The sequence below is a fragment of the Hippocampus zosterae genome, chromosome 3 (genome assembly GCF_025434085.1).
Source record: "Hippocampus zosterae strain Florida chromosome 3, ASM2543408v3, whole genome shotgun sequence".
Taxonomy (NCBI): domain Eukaryota; kingdom Metazoa; phylum Chordata; class Actinopteri; order Syngnathiformes; family Syngnathidae; genus Hippocampus; species Hippocampus zosterae.
The window spans coordinates 30,965,049-30,985,618 of record NC_067453.1 but is presented as its reverse complement, the minus strand read 5'-3'; the positions used below and the strand labels follow the sequence as shown (position 1 = coordinate 30,985,618).

At 60.7% G+C, this 20,570-nt stretch overlaps 1 protein-coding gene across 2 annotated transcripts; it reads right to left on the bottom strand.

The window, feature by feature from the left end:
• Positions 1 to 288: 288 nt before the first annotated feature.
• Positions 289 to 19,821, bottom strand: LOC127597989 (filamin-C-like). Of its 2 annotated transcripts, XM_052061439.1 has the most exons (47): positions 19,243 to 19,821; positions 17,974 to 18,222; positions 16,010 to 16,107; positions 15,283 to 15,433; positions 15,082 to 15,200; positions 14,939 to 15,016; positions 14,697 to 14,859; positions 14,392 to 14,592; positions 14,177 to 14,284; positions 13,632 to 13,769; positions 13,420 to 13,546; positions 13,204 to 13,340; positions 12,887 to 13,080; positions 12,695 to 12,808; positions 12,464 to 12,607; positions 12,175 to 12,298; positions 11,924 to 12,084; positions 11,744 to 11,834; positions 11,459 to 11,628; positions 11,253 to 11,370; positions 10,846 to 11,108; positions 10,162 to 10,759; positions 9,718 to 9,891; positions 8,998 to 9,160; positions 8,594 to 8,922; positions 8,391 to 8,514; positions 8,143 to 8,299; positions 7,861 to 8,050; positions 7,718 to 7,741; positions 7,391 to 7,632; positions 7,192 to 7,291; positions 6,963 to 7,103; positions 6,331 to 6,459; positions 6,038 to 6,211; positions 5,803 to 5,967; positions 5,373 to 5,576; positions 5,143 to 5,295; positions 4,911 to 5,033; positions 4,288 to 4,536; positions 3,839 to 4,111; positions 3,191 to 3,328; positions 2,926 to 3,041; positions 2,334 to 2,466; positions 1,876 to 2,052; positions 1,587 to 1,805; positions 1,289 to 1,492; positions 289 to 817 (listed from the first exon to the last, which is right to left on the bottom strand). In XM_052061439.1, the coding sequence occupies exons 1-47, from the start codon at positions 19,607 to 19,609 to the stop codon at positions 630 to 632; spliced, it is 8,202 nt and encodes a 2,733-aa protein (XP_051917399.1). In that variant the 5' UTR covers positions 19,610 to 19,821; the 3' UTR covers positions 289 to 629. The 2 variants fall into 2 exon arrangements, with proteins under 2 accessions (XP_051917399.1, XP_051917400.1); XM_052061440.1 differs by lacking the exon at positions 14,177 to 14,284.
• Positions 19,822 to 20,570: the final 749 nt, after the last annotated feature.

Here is a 20,570-nt window from a genome sequence, read left to right as displayed (position 1 = left end):
GCGTGGGATCCGAAGCCCTCGCCCGATTTCTGTCGGGCCTCGAATTGAGCCGGGCGATAGCGCGCGGGAGAAGGAGGTCGGCAAATTGGTTTGTGACCAGCAGGTGGCACTGTAGGGCTCTCCCCCGCAGCCGCTCTCTTGCCTGCTTTTTGGGGTCCACCACCACCTCGCAACGTGACACCCCTGCTCCCAACTGTTGTCTTTTTTGGGGGGGGGGCTAATTGGCATCACTGCATCAGCACCAAAACCTTGAGTGAGTATTTGCAATCAAATCCGTTTGGAATCGGGTTAAATTTGTCGTTGAAATCTTTATTCGGTCTGCAAAAATAGGTTAAGAGAACAACAAAAACAAAACCCCGTTGACATGTTGACGCTTGCGCGACGCAACGTCGCTCCCAATCCGAAAGCACACTTTGTCGCCTTGCCGTTGCTACGCTTATCGGGAAATGCGCCGCCCGGGATTTCACACGCATTTTGGCACACGCACACACACACACACACACACACACGAAACCGCCGTGAGCTACAGTGCAGTCAGTGGTGGTCAGTCCAAAGCGGAGGCGCCCAAAGTGATGCGGTGGGTGGGGGTCGTCGCCGATCAAGAGATTTGCCGGTTGCCGCTTGGCTTTTTACACCACGGCCACTTTGTAAGGGCTGCCGGGAACGTTGTCGTCTCCCCATTTGACGATGACGGTGTAGCTCCCCTTGTCCTTGACAGTGTAGGTGACGTTGTAGAGTTTGTTGCCCACGTGCTTGACGTACACCTCCTCGCACGGAGCCTGAGGTCCGTGCACGCCCACCATCAGCATGTTGCTGCCTGCGCACACAAAAGCGACCAGGGATTTGTTCAGCGGGACGATCGCGACGCGAATCCATCGCGAAAAGCTTCGACCGGCGCGGCCGCGGGTGACAAAAAAGGCGGGAAAAGTCAGCTGGGGTCTGTTCAAGAGCGATCTCGCCCATTCCGCCACTCCCTCTCCCAAGGTCGGCTCGCTCGTGACCTCTCGCGGGATCGACTCTCCTCTCTGAACTCGAACGTCCGTCAACAGAAGGGAGCGCGGCAAGAAACCGGTGGAGGAAAAGGACGCTGAAGGACGGGCGCCGACGAGAGCAAATTTGCTGGGGGGGGTGTTGGCGAAGGACGAGTGGGAGCATCTGCCGCCTCGCAGGGCGGCGGCCTGCGTGTGTGCGCTTCGCTAAGAATGCGCGCAATAAACTTCCATCTGGAGCAGACGGCCGCTTTGGCCAAATGAACAACACGCACACACACACACACACTCGGAGTCACCTGCTTTGCCGCAGTCGACTGTGAAATTGTTTTTCTGTCCCACGGCGGCCTTGCTCAGGCCCGTCCCGCGGCAGACCACCTTGCCGGCGTCCGAGGTCAGCTTGGACGCGGCGGCCGAGGCGCCGAATTGGGACGATTTGGTCACCGTTTCCACCAGCACCGACGAGCTCTCGTGGAGGCTGTGGCCGCCCGACAGGCGGGCGCCTGCGAGACGGACGAGGGGTCATCAAAAGGTCAGCGCGGCCGCTCGCGGAAGCGCTCCGGTGATGGCGGAACGGCGGCGGAAGCGCTGACTGACCCGTGACTTTGGCCTTGAAGGGGCTTCCCACGATGTGCTGCGGGCCGCCGTACTTGATGGCGATGAGGTAGTTGCCGGGCGCCATGGGCACGTAGGTGACTTTGTAGCCTTCAGGACACTCGCAGCAGTCCATCTTGACCTTGGACGGCCCGTCGATGTTCACCGACAGCGTCCCGGGGCCGGCGTTGCACGTGTTGACCACAAAGTCGGCGGGCGCGCCTACGGCGAGAGAGCCGGCCGGCCCGTCAGAGGGTGCGGCCGCGCGGCGCTCGGCGGCGTGGACGCCCACCTGTGTTGCCGCCCAGCAGGCCGGGGCCGTGCGCCGCCACCATGCCCGGGTCTCCGACCAGTCCGGGGTCTCCCACCCGCACGTTGAAGGGGCTGCCGGGAATGTGGCAGCCGTTGAACTTGACGTCGATGGAGTGAACGCCGTTCTCGCGGGGGATGAAGCGCACGGCCGTCTTGTCTGAAAGAAGCGCCGGCGTCAGAAACAGCGCCGCCGCCGCCGCGGGCTTGTTTCCCGCTCGCGCCGCTAGTCTCGAATCACGGTCGCAGCCGCGCTCATTTCAGCCGCGGTTCAACTTTGCTCTTAGCACCGAGCTAACGGCCGCCGCGCGCGCTTTAGCTAAACATATTGAGTGAACTTCTGTCACTCCGACGGCAAACCTCAACTTGGAGGGACAAGAAATACAATCGGCTTGTCTGTAGATGTCGGCAAGTGTTAGAGGGGGGGGCAATGGGGCTTACCGCCATCCAGCTCGGTGACATAACACTCCTCGGAGCAGCCGGAGGGGGTGTGCACTTTGGCGTCCACCAGGCCGCGGGTGCCGTTGCGCTGCACCAGGAAGGAGGCTTCTTGGTTTACCTTCAAATCCTTCTCCTAAAAAAAGAAAAGGGGGGCGGACCAGAATAGATGCAGCAGTCGGGCGCGCCGGGCACCAAAGGTCACAGTTGATAGCGAGGCGTCAAGCGCGTTTGCGGACTAGCGGCGGACGAGCGGCCAGACACGGTTAAAGTCCGTATCGCGGCAGCGTCTCAGATCAAGATGTTCTCCACAAAAGAAGCAGAACGTACGGGTCCGCCTTGTTTTTCCTCTCTCGGCCCGCGCGCCGCGCAGCGGGTGTCCTCGGCCCGGGGTTGCGAATGAAACGCGCCGGGGCTCACCCCGGTTTGCGTGGTTGCCCCCGTCGACCTCGACGAGCCGACGGTCCGCGCATAGCGCCCGGCGAGGGACAGTTAATCCCGACCTTTAGCGGCGGCCAGCTTCCTGGCGTGCCCCTGGCTCACTGCGTGCTTGGCGAGCGCGCCGGGGGCAGGAGAAGCGGCCTTTGGCTCTCACCTGCAGGCTTGTGAAGGTGAGCCTGCGGGCTTCGTCGGACAGCGTTGCGATGGGAACCATGAAGGGGCTGTCGGGGATGTGCTCGTTGTTGAACTTAATGGACACCTCGTAGTCACCTGGGGGAACACATGGCTTATTAGTTGTCAGCGCCACGCAAAATGGAGCGATGGAGCGGGGGGGACGGGACACGACAGCCGAAACGGGGGCGGAGGGACACGCTTGGGTGGAAATACGAAAACAAAAAACAAGGACAACTAGGACGGACCGGGTTCTTTCACGATGTAGGAGACGCCGCAGGAGCCGTCCTTTCTGTCCTCGAAGGAGATTTCCGCCTTGCTGGGCCCCTCCACCGCAATCGACAGCCCCCCGGCACCGGCCTCTCTGGTCCAGATGCTAAATTCAGCTGCAAAGAGAGAGGAAGAGAATTTAAAAAAAAACAACAACAACAATGTTTATGTGTGTTGCTGCACCGCTGTTTGTTTGACGCATGACTGAAGCCAATCCCCTTACGAAGCGTTGAGCGAGCACATTTTCGTTTTTACTTCTCCTTTTTTTCCTTTTTAGATTTACTCCTATACGTGTGAAGTAAAAACTAAAAAGACTGAAATTCAGATTTGGCTGCTAGCGAACTCTGGTTGCGTTTCACATGTTAGCATGTTAGCTAGCCAACTTTTGTGCGAGCAAAATTTCTGGTTTGGTGATTAAAAAAAAAAAGAATAAAGTGAAAAGTAAAAACCCTCTACTGGGATTCTTCATGTCTTGGCAGCGAGAGCGTGATGATGATTTCATAAGAAAAGCGACCCCCCCCCTCCGTCGATCTGCCGGCTTTGCTTTTCACCTCCCGCGAGCGGGTCCGCGACGCAGCGGCTACGACGAAGGCGCTCTCAGCGTAGACGAGCTGAAAAGTACTTACAAGGTGCGGCGGCCACGCCTCTCTCCAGGCCGGGACCCCCCGCGCGGACCTTGTGCGGGCCGCCCTCGCCCATGGGCCCCACGGTGAACTGGAAGGGGCTCCCGGGGACGTGCTGGCCTCGGTACTTGACGTTGACGGTGTGCGGCCCCATCTCCTGGGGGACGAAGCGCACGCTGTAGGTGCTGTTTCCTCCGTCCATGATGTCGGCGTCCACCGTCTTCCCCCCGGGGCTGGTCACCTGGGCCGTCATGGCCTGGGAGCCCAGCTCGCCCGCTGAGGAGCCACAAGGCAACGGGTTAGATGCCATTTCTCAGTCGGGTCATCGTCAAGCCGACTCGCTTTTTGCCAGAATCCGGGGCTGCTTTTTCATCCGCGCCACCGTCGCCGCGTACGTCGTTCTTCCCGGACACGGATTTCCCGTTTGGGGGAGGACCCCCACGCGCGCGCACCTTCGGGTCTGGCCGCGATCCCGGCGAAGCTGCCGAGGCTCTCCCGGCCCAGGAAGTCTCCAAAGACGTCTCTGAAGGGGCTCGCTCCTCCGCCCATCTGGGTGCTTTCCTCCACGCGCACTTCGCGCTTGGTCTCGCCGCCGCGGGTTTTGCTGATCTCGGTGCGCTCGGTGCGCGTGTAAGTGTGGCTGCTGCGGGTGAAGGTCCGGGTTAGCCTCTCCTGGGCCGACACCATCTGGAACCAGTTTCCTACGAGCGGAGGGGGACGGTGGTCAGAAAAGCTTGCGGGCCCTCCGCTCTGCACGAAAACCACACCAGACGCTCTTTGCTTCATGCTCCATCAGAAGACTTTGAGAAGATTTGGAAAAGACCCTTGGGACCAGTTCGTTGCTTTACAGTCCCCGCTTTGTCTTTGACTGAAATTTGACAATGACTGTGCATTTTGCAGGGCCACCATTTGGGGACTACAACCGGACGCTTTGGGGCATTTTACCACCTTGCGCTTGCTTGGTAAAATGTCCTTTGGACTTGGAATTTGTAGTCTGAGGGCCTGCAAGTCGTTGGGAGGTGCGCTTGTCAAGGCCGTGAGCCATTTGGCGTGCTGGACGCGCGCGCGGGCTGACCTGGAATCTTCAGGTTGAGTCCGCAGGTGCTTCCCACCGAAGCGATCGAGGAGGCCTGCCTCTTTCTGGTGATGCTCTCCTTCATCCTGCCCTCGCCGGTCACCTTCACTGTGAACGGACTTCCTGGAGCAAAGGAAAAAGTGCAAAAGGAGGCGCTCGCTTCGGACGACTTGGCCCTTGCCGCACGGTGCCGATTTATGAAAACGCTAGCATTGTGCCGCCAATAGCGTACCTGGGATGTGCTTTTCGGCAAACTTGATGTTGACGGTGTAATTTCCGGGCTCGGTGGGACAGTAGGTGACCCTGCACGTGCCGTCCTCCATGTCTTCACAGTTGATGTCCACTTTGCTGGGACCCTCGATGGACAGAGCCAGGCCGCCGTAACCTGACGGCACCAAAGGAGCAACGGGCGGTTTTTGGCGGCGCTTTTGGCGGCCGCCGGGCCTTTGGAGCGGCGCGTACCGGCGTTCCTGGTGTCCACAAAGAATTCGGCCATCTCGAAGGTGCGCGCCTCCACCAGGCCTTTGCCGAAAGCCTTGACCCGGCTGGCCTCGCCGATCTCCGACTGGCCCACCATGATCTTGAAAGGGCTGTTGGCCACGTGCACGCCGTTCTTCCTCACGCTTACTTCGTGCTCGCCCACCTCTTTCGGGGTAAAAGAGATACCTGGGGACGATAAGGGGGGGGGGGGGCACACAGTTTTGTACAATTGTAAACAACACCGAGTCGGGCAATGCCACGGACAGACTCAAACGGAACCATGGCCGATGAAGCAGCAGCGTGGGCTGAGGTTCACGCTTGGTGAGGCAGCGACTCCTTTAGTGTCACACATTTCCAAATATATCGTCCCCGCGACGAAGGGCGCCCGGCGCGGGCCAGACGGCTTCCTCACCGAGATGTCTGTTGGGCAGCCTCTTGAGCAGGCAGGGCTCCTCGTTGCCCGAAGGCGCTCGGATGCTGGCGCCGAGAGAGCTCAGGTCCGTTTCGGCGATCTTGAGCGACACGTCGGCGGCCGTGCCCACGTTGAGCTGGGACGTCCTGGTGATGGCGTCGTCCCCTGCGCCGGACAAAGGTGGCGTGTTAGTCAGCGCCTTTGTTGGCCCCGTCCGCGACCGACGCTTCCTCACCGGTGATCTTGGCCACAAAGGGGCTGCCGGGAATGTGCTTGTTGTCGAACTTGACGATGATGTTGTAGTCTCCGGGCGCCGTGGGAAGGTAGGACACGGTGCAGGTGCCGTCTTTGTTGTCCTTGCAGGTGATCTCCGCCTTGGACGGGCCCTCCACGGCCAAGGAGAGGCCACCTGGCGTGGAAAAATCCGGAGTAGATGCCACTCGGATTTCAGAATTCACTCGGCCGTGATGGCAACGCAATCGAGTGAAGGAGCAGCTCGTGACTTTCTTTTCTTTTTTTGTCTTGTACCTTGTCCCGCATTCTTGGTGACCACGGTGAAGGTGGCGGCTTTGTTGACCATGCCGTAACTCAGGCCGGGACCGTAGGCCGCCACCACTCCGCTGTTCACGGCGTCCACGAAGAACTGCAGAGGACTTCCTGTGGCGAGCAAAAGGGCGGCGTTCACATTTGGCAAGCCAAAAGTCGCTCTGGAATGCCGAGCGTGTCTCTCACCTAAGGTGACAAACTCCTATCTCATTCACACATAGGAGCAGAAGATATTCAACACGGCCGCCGCCCCCGCTCCCCCCCCGGCGACCAATCCTTCAAACTCAATTTCAGTCTTCAGCTTTTGACGCCATTTTCACTGTGACTGTTTTTGTGCTTTCGGCCGTCTCTGTTATTCATCTATCGCTTGACCGCGTGAATCCTTTTTGCTCCGCGCACAGCACCGGGTTGCACGGCGGTGGCCGTTTGGACTTTTATTGAAATGCTCTCGAAACACGTTCAAGTTGAGCAGTTGAGAAAGCGCTTTGCAAAAAGTGCTAACGTCATCTCGAGTCATCCTCGGCGTTGGACGCAAACCGCTTTTGATTGGTCGCGAGTCCAAACGACAACAAGACGTTTGTAAAAGGGCCTCGGCGAGAACATCGTTGGCCGACCTGGAATGTGGTTGCCGTCATATTTGATGTCCATCTCGTGCAGGCCTCTCTCGGTGGGTTGGTACTTGATGGTGATGGTGCCGTCTTTGTTATCCGTGATATGCGGCCTGGCCGTCTTGCCGGAGGGCATTCGGACCTCACCTGACAAGGAGAGCGATTGGATTCGGTCAGCTCGTGCGGGCGCAGGCGCAGGCGCAGGCGGGCGCTTTGCTGGTCTCGCCGCCGGCACCTGAGATTTCCCCTTGCTGCGGCATGAAAGGCACCAGGAAGTTGACGGGTCTGAAGAGAGGATCCACTGTGTCGCGGGGGGCGACCGGCTCATTTGACGCCTGTCGGACGACAAGGAAGCGTCACGGCATTTGTTTTGCTTCAACTTCTTCGCAAAAGTCGCTTGCGTGAACGGCGCCCGATAGCTTGGGTGGACCCACCATCACATGGAAAGGGCTCTTGGGGATGTTCTGGCCCCCAAAGCGAATGGTGATGACGTATTTGCCGGGCTCGGGGGCCGTGTAGTAAATGTCGAAGGTCCCGTCGCGGTTCTCCACCACGTCCATGTCCAGCTCCATCCCTTGCGGGGTCAACACCTTGCACGTGACCTTGCCCTTGCCGGCGGCCTTGGCGTCCACCGTGATCACCGTGTCCTCCGAGGTCTGCAGCTTCTGGAGGCCCGCTGTCGGGGGAGGTGCGGGTGAGCGAGCGTTCCTTCGCCACGGCTTTCCAGCCGTAGCGCGGTACAAATCAAAAAGGTGACTTACATACGCCGTGACCTCCGATCGACACTGCAAAGTAAAAAGGAATAGAACACAACTATCAGGTCTCCATCGCGGTTGATTTTGAGAAGATCAAAGCGCCCGGGACGGCGAGCGCTTCGACAAAGTGCGAGGAGTATCAAGGTTACCTGTGAGGCGACACTTGCTGGCATCTCCCGTGGGATTGGACTGAATCCTGTAGGGGGAGTACGGGATCTCATCCCCGCCGTATTTGATGGTGATGGTGTACGGGCCGATGGAGTCGGGCACGTAGGACACCGTGTAGGTGCCGTCCCTGTTGTCCTGGATGCTGGCGTTCTTCGGCTTGCCCTCCGGGTCCTGCCGCGAGGAGGGGGCGGGTCAGGTGCCGGAGTCCAAGCGGCAAACAAAGGCGAGACAGAGAGAGAGAGCTCCGGGGGGGGCTGACTGACCAGAATCTGCACGGTGAGCAGGCCCTCGCCGGCGTCGCGAGCGTCGATGGTGAACTCCACGGGGAGGCTGGCCGACACGCCTTTGCTGTCCAGGCCGGGGCCGCTGGCCCGCACCTTGCTGGCGTCGTGCCCGGGCTGAGACATCACCTTGAACGGACTGTCCGCAGCCGAGAAGCGGCCCGCTGTTATTTTTGCACTTTGACGCTCGGCCCACCGACCCGAATACCTTGGCCTGGGCGGCGACGTACCTGTGTGGGACTTGCTGGTCGGCATACTTGACCGCCACGGTGTACGGTCCGTCCTGCGCCGGAGTGTAGTGGACCGTGTGCGTACCGTCGCCGTTGTTTTTGACACCCACGGGCTCCGTGGTACCTTCAAGTGGGGGGGAAAACAAAGAAGAGATCAGCGTGAAGCCCAAAAATCATCCCAAGAAGCGTGGGGCACGGGTTACCCGTCGGCCCGAAAACTTTGACATCCAGAGCGGCCTGTCCGGCCCGAGTGCAGTCCACCGCGAAGGTTTGAGGGATGTGCGCTCTGACTCCGGAGCCCAGGCCCGGACCGGAGCACTTGACCTTGCCGGCGTCCACGGGGTCTTTGACGGGAACCTTGAAGGGACTCCCGGGGATGGGCTGACCGCCGTAGTTGATGTTGACGTCGTAGTCGCCGGGCGTGAAGGGGACGTATTCCACGCTGCAGCTTCCGTCTTTGTTGTCTTTGCAGGAGATTTTGGCCTCGGACGCGCCCTCGATGGTCAGGCCCAAACCTCCGGTGCCGGCGCCCCTTCACGCAAAGAGCAGCGTGAATCACTCCCGGAATGCGGAGGCCCGCTGGACCGAGACGAGATTTGCTCCGTACCTGGTCTCCACGGTGAAACGGTTGGGCTTGTCGGTGACGCCCCCTTCCAGGCCGGGTCCGTAGGCCCTGACCCGGGTGGGATCGCATCCCTCCGCCACCGACACCCTGAAGGGACTCCCGGGTACGGGCGCGTCGTCATAGAGTACCTCGATCAGATGCGTGCCTGTTCAAGAAAGCCAGCTCGTGTTTCTGCTTCAAACATGGTTTCCACCACCAATTGGAAAAGCGCCACCACGGAGCGCGCGCGGAAAGAAAATGAAAAAAAGGAGTCCAGTTTTGTTCGTCTGATGCCGTGTTGGGTGTGGAAGACATTTGTAGCCCTGGTCACGCTCCTACTGTGCGGCGGCTGCGCGCACCGCCCGCTTAAGAGCTTGCGTTCCGGAGCAAACTATTAATACATCCCAGCCCGCCCGGCTGCCGGCCCTGGCGTCATTGCGTATTTATATCCTCCCCAAATCGCTCGGGCTGACTTTGCGCCGTGCCGACACCTGTTTGTCATCTTATTTCACCCGCCTCGCCTTCTTTTTGAGCCTCGGTTGTCGCGGGCCAGGCCCGGGCCTCCTTCCGGGGTCCACCCGTAGTAAACGCGATGGGATTCAAAGGAAGGGGCGCTTCTATCGAGCCAATGCGACGATTACGGGGGTTCTCCATCATGCCGCTTCTGTGTGACGTGCCAAAACGGCCCGTCGAATCAAAGCCCCGCCCATTCTGGGTCCCTACCGTCCTCAAAGGGCGTGTACTCCACCCTGTAGGTGCCGTCGCCCTTGTCCGTGGCGTAGCCGTCCGTGGCGGTGCCCGAAGGGCCGACGATGCGAGCCTTCACGTGATCGCCTCCGGCCTTGTTGAGAGCGCGGGCGTCCACGATGAAGTGGGTGGTGACTTCTCGCAGGACGCCTGAGAACAAAGCCCACCTGGGGGTGATTTGGGGCTTGCCGCGGAAGCCCGTCGACACATGATAGACATTTGGCACAATGGACGCTTTCCCGGCAAAAGCAACTCCGGTGAATCACGCGGGCTTGTTCTTTGCGTTTGCCGTCCGCAGCCCTCCGCGGACGATTTGCGGGCAAACCCCTGCAGCGGTTTTGGTTAGCGTCCGGCCAATGGCTCGGCGCCCGCGGACGCGTCGGCGGTCAGGTGGATGTGGCAAGCAGACGAGCGTTTCACCTCTGGGCTCCACTCCCGGCCCGTAGACGCGCACCCCGCTGGTGTCCACGGCGGGCTCCACCTGCAGAACCTTGGGGAAGTGGGGGACGGCGTGTCCTCCGTACTTGATGGTGATAGTGTGCGCGCCGTGGAAGGGCGGCACGTAGGTGACGGAGAAGGTCCCCTCGGCCGTTTTCAGGATGCGCACCTCGGCCTTGGCCCCCGTTTCGGATAGGATCTCGATGGTGAGCTCGGCGTCGCCGGCCCGCGTGCAGTCCACGACGAAGGCGGCCGTCTCCCCCGCCTTGGCCCTCTCCAGACCGGGGCCGCTGGCCGTGACCTTGCTGGGGTCGAAGGCCGGCCGCACGGCCGCCTTGAAGGGAGAGCCCGGGATGTGGCGCTCGGCGAACAGGATGTTGATGGCGTACTCGCCGGCCTCGGTGGGCAGGTACGCCACCGAGCAGGTGCCGTCGCCGTTGTCCTGGCACTCGATTTTGGCCTCGCAGGGCCCCTCCACCGTCAGGCCCAGCCCACCGGCACCCGCGCCTTTGGTGTCGATGGTGAACGGGGCCGGTTTACCCACAACGCCGCCCTGAAGACCGGGGCCGAACGCTCGCACCTGAGACGCAAAGCAAAGTGGGGTCCCACCTGAGTTATCTTGAGATGGCGAGTCCGACTCAAGAGCGCTTGTTGAGGAACATTTACCTTGGAGGGATCGGCGGGCATGACGGCTTCCAGCCCGAAGGGGCTTCCCATGACGGGGTTTCCGTCGTAGCTGACGTCCACCTTGTACTGGCCCTCCTCGGGCGGGATGTACTTGACGCCGTGAAGGCCTTTGGCTTTGTCCGACTCCAGCTTGCACGGGATGGGTCGGCCGCTGGGCGAGGTCATCTTCACGCCGACGTCGCCCTGGCCGCCGGCACCCTTGGCGTTCACCGTGAACTCCTGGTCCCTGCCCACTTCCACTTCTGGAACAAAAACGAGGTGTGAACGCCGCCGCTTGAATGGGAAGCCGCTTTGAAACGGCATTTCGGACGACGCGGGGGGTCCTTGGTGAACCGTTTCCCGTTCATTTGCCGATCCAACAATTTGGCCGAGTAAGGTGCACTTACTGGTGTCTAATCCCTCCACTTTGACTTTGGCGATGTCCAGCTGCGGGGCCACGGTGATGTGGAAGGGGGTCTTGGGGATGGGATCGCCACCGTAGGTCACCGTGATGGCCATCTTGCCCTGGACACGGCAAAGAGGAAGACGCGACGCTTGACTGATCCCACGCAAACGGACTCGAAGCTCGGAAGCTCGCAAGCGGCGAGCGCACCTGCTGAAGAGCGCTGTATTTGACCGTGTAGGAGTAATCGTGGTTGTCGATGATCTCAAAGTCACGGACCGCCTCTCCCGGGCCCGAGGCTGCGAAGCGCACCTCCGGCTTGGCTTTGCCCGCCCCCTTTGTGTAGATGGTGAAGTGGGTTGGCATGCCCACCTCCACCCCTGCAATCAAACGCACGCGCTTGAGGTTGTTTTTTTTTTCCAGTTCAAGCCGTGCCGCCTTTCACTCGGTAGGCGCGCGACTACGTACTTGGGAACTTCCCTGGAGTGCACAAACCTGTCTTGTTGAGTCCGGGGCCCTCGGCTCTCACCTTGCCGGCATCGTGAGAGGGCTCAACTTTGACTTTGAATGGACTGATGGGAATTTCCTGACAAGGTAAACGATGAGCGCATGAAAGGCGCACCGGGGAGGAGGGGGGACGGGGGGAAGTCAGGCACCACGAGACGATCATCCTACCTGGTCGGCAAAGAGCACCATGATGGTGTAGCGCCCCGCTGCCGGGGGAGTGTACTTGACGGTAAAGGTGTCGTTGTCATTCTTGATGATGTCAAAGTCCACGTCCGCCTCGGCGGGGCCGACCACCCCCGGGGCGCACTTGATTCCGATGCTGATGTCGCCTAACGGTGCGCAGCAGAGTTCAGCCGGGACGCTCCCAATCGCAGGCCATCAATCAAAGCCCCCCCCCCCCCTCCCTCGCAGCCTCTCACCTTGACCGGCCTGGCCGCAGTCCACGGTGAAGTATGTGGGCTCGTTGGCCTTGAGGCCCGTCTTCTCCACCCCGGGCCCGTAGACCTTGACCTTGTCGGGATGGCAACCCTCTCCGACCAGCACCTGATCAACATCACGCTGCACTTGAGCGGCCAAAGGGCGCCCGCTTAGCATTTGCGATGGGACGTCGCTCATACAAAAGAGGGCTGTCCAAAGCCCGTCGATCCCTTTGCGTCAGCGTCGTTTTCCAGATATCGTGACCGGCAAATTCCGAAAGCGAATTCTTACCCTGAAGGGGCTGTTGGGAACGTTTACGCCGCTCCAGGCAATGATGACGGTGTGTTTGATGGCCTTGGTCGGTGTGTACTTGCACAGGTACGTGCCGTCGCCCTTGTCGGCGATTTGGATGTTGATGGCGCAGCCTTCGGCATCCTGAGAAGGCGCAAATGCGCGTCAACCCGGGGCTGGCAAACGGTATACAGCAGCAAAATCTCCAAAAGACTCGTCGTCTCCCTCTACCTGTGCGTAGACGGTGAGCGGACCCTTCCCGGCCGCGCGGGCATCGATGGTGAATTCGGTGGCTTTGTTCACCGTAACGCCGGTGGGCTGCAGGCCCGGTCCGTAGGCCTTCACCTGAACATTTCAAGGTAGATGTTGACGTGGGCGGCCGGCGCGCGTGCGCTCACGTGCGGGTTAGGCGCGAGCGGCGACCTTCTCGGGGAAGGCGTCATTGGCGGCGGGCAGGATGTGAGCCATGAAGGGGCTGTCCTTGATGTCCTCGTCGTCGCAAATGACGTGGACGGCGTAGTCGCCGGCTTCGGTCGGCCAGTAGCGGACGTCGCAGGAGCCGTCGCCCTTGTCGTCGCATTCGATCTTCGCCTGGGAGGGGCCTTCGATGGAGAAGCCTTTGCAAAGACAGACGGCAGCTTAATTGCCGTTTGTGCCGCCGAGCGATCGCAGCTTTTGGTCAGGGGGGTCGGTCTGGGGGGCTGAGCGCAAAGGTGGTGGAGATGGCCCTTTTGACTCACCGAGCGTGCCGACGTCGGCGCCGATGGCCTCCACCACAAAGTCGGCCGATTTTCCCACCATGCCGGTCCTCAGGCCGGGACCCCAGGCCCTCACCTTCTGGAAACCCGCCTGGGCTCCCACCTCCACTTCGAAGGGGCTGCGGACACCAAGCAAGCGTACAAGCGCGTTCGCCAGACCGTCCCACCGGCGTCGTTTGCGAGGCGGTGGGCTCTGACCTGCGCGGGATGGGCTGGCCTCCCCAGGTGATGACCACTGTGTATTTCCCCGGCTTGAGGGGGTAATACTCGCAGTCGTAAACGCCGTTGCCGGCGTCTCGCACCTTCACTTGCTCCTGCGCTCCGGCTGGGAGAGAAACCAGGCCGTGTGGATTCTCAGCCAAACGAGGTGAAAGGGAAGAAAGCCAAGACGGCGGGACCGTCGGACTCACAGGGTCCTTTGACCGAGACGTTGAGCGTTCCGCTGCCAGCGCCCTTGGTGAAAACTTTGAAGTCGGCGACCTCCTTGACTCTCACGCCCTTGGGCTGAAGGCCTCTGCCCGTGGCCCTGCAGGCGTTTGCATTGATGGCTGAAAGGAACGGCAAGGACAAAGTCTTTTCTCAGGGAGAGACTTGACCGAGAACACCGGCCAAGACATAGCGAGCAGTCGCACGTCGGCAACCGGGCGGTCCGACAGACGCAAACCTCGGCGGGCTTCCGACACGATGCCGACGGATGCGCCGAAAGCAAACGGGGCAAGCCAGAGCGGAGCCCAGTGGACACGGATGCCAAAAGAAGGCCGCTGGGACGCCAAGGAAAGTTGCATGTCCGCGCCCTCTTTGAAGCGCAACTCTCAAGCTAAGCCGGCGGGCCCACCCGCATGGTGCACCCCCATCCTAGCGCGTGGCCTAAGAGCAATGGGCGTGCGAGCGTGCGGGCGGTCGGGGGCCATGGCTAAGCAGCGGGCGGAGGCCGGTGGCCGCGGGACGTACTAACTTGGGCGGACGGGTTTTTTGGGCGGGGCCCCCTTTGTTGCGGGAGGCGCGAGCACCGACTGAGGGATTATCTGCAACGGGGCCCCCGCGGAAGGAGCGACGGGAGGCGCTAGAAATGACACACGACAAGGGTTACGCGTCCTCGGGTGGGAGGCCGCGACACGTCGGGGGGCTTTACCTCCGCGCCAGGACAAGAAACGGGGTGGCCCGGCTCACCTTCGGCGATGTTGACGGGGAAGGGGCTCTTTGGAATCTCCTGGCCCCCGAACAGCACGTGGATGGCGTGAGGACCCTCCACCACGGGGCGGTAGGTGCATCGGAACACGCTGTCGCCCTTGTTCTCCAGAATGATCTCCACCGTGTCTTTCCTCCCCAGAGGATCGACGATCACCACGCTGACGTCGCCGTTGCCGGCGCCTGGTGGACGGGAAGAACGCTCGGTCGGCGACGATATTCGACGGAGCAAAGGACGGCTCATTTGGTCCGCGCCGTTCCTGGGGCTCCCGTCGGCATGTTCTCACCGGCCGTGTAAATGTCAAAGTAGGTGGCTTTGTTGGCCACGTTGCCAGTGCGCTCCAGGCCGGGTCCCCTGGCGTGGACTTTGGTGGGGTCGCCCATGTCCTTGGCCACGTTGACCGCATAGGGGCTCTTGTCAATGTCCTGACCTGCAAAGAGCACCTTGACCTGACAATTGAAAAAGAAAAGGAGCATAAGAAAGCAATTCCTCACACGCCGGCCGGCCGCCGCGACCGCTTGGTCTCACCTTGTGGAGACCCTCGACCTTTGGAACGTAAGTGACGGTGTAGGTTCTGTTTTTGTCCTTGTTGGCTTTCACCTTGGCCTGCGGCAAAGGGGGCAGAGGCATGAGGGGAGATCCCGGCCGGCCCGGGCGCTCGCCCCGCCTACCTCTTCTTTGTGTCCCTCGGGATCCTCCACGTAGACCAGGACCTCGCCGCTGCCGGCTTCCGCCGTCTCCACGGTGAACACGGCGGGGTGAAGCACCTTGTTGCCGCGGGGCTCGATGCCTGCGGCGGAAACAAAAGCGATCGTCGATTTTGGGCGGCTTTGGCGGCGGGGATGCTTCCGAAGGGAGCGCGCCGGCCCCACCTGGTCCGTAGGCTTTGGCTTTGTCGGGGAAGAGCTGTTTGGGTCTGAGAGGGGCTCCCGGCTTGAGCTTGGCTTTGGGGAACTGCGACAGGTAGGTCATCACCGAGTGCTCGTCCACGTCCGGATCCACGATCTCCTCCGGTGCGATCACCTAAGGTGGCGAGGCGCGACTGCGCTTGAGCAAAGCTATATTTGGAGCCAGGGCCGGCCGCCCCCCCTCTCCTAGCCGCGGCGCAACGGGATTCCCCGCTCCATAAACATATCCATTAGCATCGCCGCCTCTTCTTCTTGTCCTTTTCCCCCCATTTGCTGGTCCGAAGCCGGGACCCCAGCCGGTTATATTTAAGGCCGCTCCTGCAGGGTTAAGGATGCTTGGCTTCCGCCAGATTTATACTTGGGCAGACCTCCCCCGCGTCTCCTTATCACCGGCGCACCCAACAGACACCCCCTCCCCGGACATCCAGTCCTTTTTTGAAGCCAGCGCTTTTACTGTCAACGGGCACAAATTTGCAGGCTCTTGCTTGTTGGGAATTGGGAAGAACAAATGTCACATTTGTTCCTTTGCTCTTTGTGAGCTCAGTGTTGGAGCGCACGCTGGACGAGTAACTCTCAAAGCGTGGAAAAGAATCGTCCGCCCCTGCGTGCCCATGAAATCAAATGTCTCGTGTGGGAACGTCAAGAGACGCGACGCGCTCGGCCAGTTCAATGAAAGTCCCTCCCACCTTACCTGAGGCACACCCAGCCAATCGTCGGCCTGCTGCATGGCTTCGCGGGCATTCTCCACGGGCTGGTTGGGGTCCCACTCGGCCCAATCGGGACACAAACCTAGACAAACGCAAACAAGCCATGAGAACGGCCCTGGCGCCGCCCCCCTCCGGCGACAAGGTCCCGCGACCTTACCGAGGCCGCAACGGTGCCGCCGTCTCCCGGCTCTTCAACTCAAACAAACGCGCTGGGGCCAGCATACGAAATAGCTCAATTGGATTTGTTCTTGACGACGGGCGGGGCCGATTGTAAGCTCACAACGCTGTAATCCGATTATTAGAAACGCAGCGGCGCCGAGTTGAGCGGCGAGGCCTGCGCGGAAGCCATTGGAAGAGCCTGCGCAAACGTCTCCAAATCCACCGGGCGCGCCACCCCGGCCGGCCTTTTAAATGTACAAGATCGATTTTATCCGGCCACGGGTGGTTGAAGATGTTTGTCAGCGCCAAGTGCAAACATAAAACAGAGCTGCGACGCGTCGTCCCCGAGCCAGACGGCGAGAACGAGGCGGCCTTGTATGGGCAGTGTTGCGGCGCCTCTAAACACACGTAAACAAGCCGCCGCGTCTTCAGCCGGGCGGGATGGGGGGGGGGGGGGGGGCGAGGTACTCCCACTCCGCTTTGAAAGACCCCGACAGGTGAAAAGACCACGACTCAAAGATTGGTGTTTTCTGGGGCGTGCCGCTCCCCGTGGAAGTCCGTTCGACACATTTGAAACGCGGACCGCGAAAACGCTTTTGAAATAGAATTGTCATCAGTGCGCTTCAATTCAGAGGCGTGACGATTGGGTTCGGATGGCGGTATGAGTCAAGGATTTAACGAGGCAACCATTTCAACGTGTCGATTGCATTCATCAAAATCCAAAAGGCATTTTCTATGGGGGCACGCTAACCAGCGGCGGTCAGCGGCAATGACTCGGAACGGCGGGCGACTGTTGCGCTCCTCCCCGTGACATATCACTTTTGACGCGTGGCCAAGCGTCGACGAGGAGGAGGAGGAGGACAAGGTTTGTTGGCCAAATTTGGGCTGGTGGTCGTAGCGGCAGAGGCGAAGGGAATGCAAGAGAGGCCGGCTCGCGCCTCGGGACGGTCGACGGCTTCAGTGGTTGCGGGGCAGCTGCTCCACACGTCACCCAGCCTTGAGTGAGCCTCGCTCTCCAGAGACGGACGCCACTGGCCCACAGACGTCTCTCGTGACACGCCTTGCCGCCGCGGGAAAGCAAAAAGAGTGGCCAGAAGGCCAGGTCCGGCCAAGCCTCGTCCATTGCGGCGCAGGCCTTTGCCGGCTAACGGCTGCGATAGCCAACCCGGGGGCCCGGGCCCCATCTCAAAATCCGCTCATACGGTGCCATTTGGAAACGGGGGCCATTTTGGCTCACTTTGGAGCCATCCTGGACCGGACGCATCCAGGCCGACGAGCGTCGGAGACTTCGGTCGAGCGATCGGCCGTGTTTTTGGAACGCGGGAGGGAGCCGCTTCGACACGACATGCGGCCTGGTTCAAGGTGTCAATCCAACCCGCAATAAAATACCCGTAAATCTCTCCAAAGGGACTGGGGCGGGTGCCGCTGTTTTGTCACGTGGCCTCAACATTACGATTTGCGCATCACGCTTGTGCTGCAAAGTCACGGAGAATCGGAAAAAAGATCAAGCCACTGGAAAGAAGTTGATGAAACGGCGGGAATGGCGACCCCCCCCACCCCCAGTGTTTTCGCGTTTGATCAACGGGGACTGTCCGTGCGCAATTCATGTTGTCGCGCAACTCGACGCCGCCATCTTGCGTAAGGTTGCTCGTCAAGCCAATCTGGGCTCCCAACACAGAGCAAACAAGCGCACCCGGCGACGACTCGGCCCGCTCGCCGACTCGGCGGCGCCGGTTGCGCCCTCCCCTTTCGCGGGCAAAGTGGGGGCCATTTTTGCGCGGCGTCTCACCCGGGGCGCAGTTGTCCACCAGGGCTCCGAGGGCTTTGCCGTCCCGCCAGTCGCGGTTGAAGTTGTTGATGGGCAGCTGCGGCACTTTGTTCTGGATCCAGCCCAGCAGACGCTGCTTGGGCGTCAGCTTCTTGGTCTCCTCGTCGTCCTCGTCGTCCCACATGGGCATGGAGATGGAGTAGTGCAGGATCAGGGTCCAGATCAGACCCAGGATCAGCTTCAGGTTGCCGTCCACGATGGCTTTGCTGTCTGGGGTCAGAGACAAGAAGAGCGGCCATTTGTTTTTTTTCTTGCCGGAGAGAGACCGAGGAGACGTCGCGGCTCGGCGCTAGCGTTAATTTTCGGCGCTAGCTGAAAAATGTTCGAGACGAGATTGAAGAGCTATTCTGAGAAGGGACCTAAACAAGTGCCGAGGGGACGGCGATCGAATGCGCGGACCCCCGACCCCTTTCTTGCGGACAGCTGTCTGCCACGGGGGGGTTGGGGCCCGAACAATCCTTCGTGGGGGCCCACAATGCTCCAGTGAAGACGGCGACAGCTGAGGAGCCGTGCGAGTGGATCTCTCTGGCCGCAGCATAAATAGCGCTTGGATTTCAGTCAGCTCCCGGAGTGGCAGCGCCAGGCCCCCATCAATCAAAGACTTGGAGACGGGCCCGCTCGGCGGACAGGCCCAGCGCTCCGTTTTGGTCCCGGCAGACGCTTTTCATCGCTTCACCTCACACGCGCGCTGCGTTTTGAGGGCCGTCACCTCGCACAAGCTCGGCCCTCTTCCGCCCCATGAGTGATTTGAGGCGGTCGGCGAGGCGGCGGCTGCTTTCTGTCAAGCCCGCCGTCCTCAAGGGCCGACGTGTCGCAGTTTGAGCGGCGCGGTGGGGCGGCGCTCAAACTCTCCGTCAAACGCGCCGGCCCGCTTGTTGTGTGGCCCGACGTGTCCGGAGCCATCTACGAACGATAAAATCTTCGAAGCGTCTCCGCTACGTACATCTAGGAGGTAAAAATATGCCCGGGGCTGGCTGTCCAGTTGGCAGCCGGCAAGTGGCCACGCCCTCTGACCTCGCTGCCGCCATTCGGGCCGGTTGGAGCCGTCGCGAGGGGCGTAAAGCGGCATGGCGCTCATTAGCAGCGCCTCGGTGAGTGGGCAGCAGACTTCCATGAGGCCAAGTGTTGAGCCCAGTGTGCCGCCGCCGCCTTTGAAACCCCCCCCCCCCCCCACCCCCGCCTCGCCGTTCAAAGCTTCCGCCGACCGCTCCCGGTAGAAAAGCCACTCACCAATGGACACCAGCTTGATGCGCTCCCGGTCCAGGAACTCCAGCGCCACCGAGACGTTCTCCAGCTTCATCTGGCGGAAGTTGGGCCTGCTGTGGTACTTGCGGTACATCTTCTTCTGGCTGAGGACCTCCAGCAGCCAGATGAGCTTCAGGCCGTCGCTGAAGTCCCGCTGCAGGTCGCCGATGGTCTTGTTGACGCACTTGAGGTGCTCGTTGCACCAGCGGGTGAAGGTGTTCTGCTGGATCTTCTTCCAGGGCGCGTCCTCGGCCAGGTCCTTCTCCGTGGCGGGCACCTCGTCCTCCTCCTCGCCCCCGGCAAAGTCGGCGGCCTGGTAGTACTGCGGCTCCTCGCCGTAGTTGTTGCTCATGGCGCCGGTCCCGCTGGCTTTTTTGGAGCGCCGGTCAAATGGCGGAGCGCGCGCCGGCTTCGCTGGATTCGAGAAGAGTTATCGGCGACCTTCGACGGATGCCCGACGGCGGCTTTCTCCTGGATGGGGTCGGCGCGCTCTCGTCCAAGTCGTTCCTTGTCCTGTGCAGTGTGGCCCCCCCGGGAACAGGCCGCGGCTCGCCTCTCCACGCCTTTTGACTCAAGTGACCGGACGGACGACTGGCGGCTTTATATAGACGGCGCCCCCCCCTCCCCCCGACACCCGCCCGCCCCTGGAGCTCGTCATTCCGCAGCCCTGCGATCATGCTCCATGCGCTCATCCAGAAGAGGTCTGGGGGGGGCTCCGGTTCGGTTTACTGGCCTGCGGGTGGCGGGGGTCCTGATTGGTCAGAGCCCAGTCAAAGCATGCGGCTTATTTTTAGCCGTTCCTATTCCGGAGCTCCTGTGCGTGTGTGCGTGCGTGCGCGCTTGTGATTGTTGTCAATGTGTGTCACTCCCGCCACTCGAGAGGCAAACAACTGAGCTAAGAAAAGAAAGTGAGAGACGGCTTTTTTTTTAAAAGGACGTATGCACACTCGCATACGGTCAGTGGTCACTACAATCGACTTGTAGATTCGATTCTGCCGTCGCAAAGCTCCGTTTTTGGAGAGGTGTTCAAGTTGCTGATTGTGGTTGTCCTTTTCCGGACGCTGCGGTGAAGAAAAGTATGGTGCTGCCTCTTTGCAAATTACGAGCCCCCTCTCGCCTTTTTTAACATCGTATATCGTCGGCGCGAAACTGAAAATCCCCCCCCCCCCTGACTCGACCCCCTTTCATTCAACATCAGCGCAGGTCAGACGAGTTGATGTCTAAAAGCTTATGCAGCAACTTGGAGCCGTTTTTGTCCATCTGAGGGCGGCGGCCATTTTGCCCACTTGCCGTCAACTGAAAATGACGGAGCT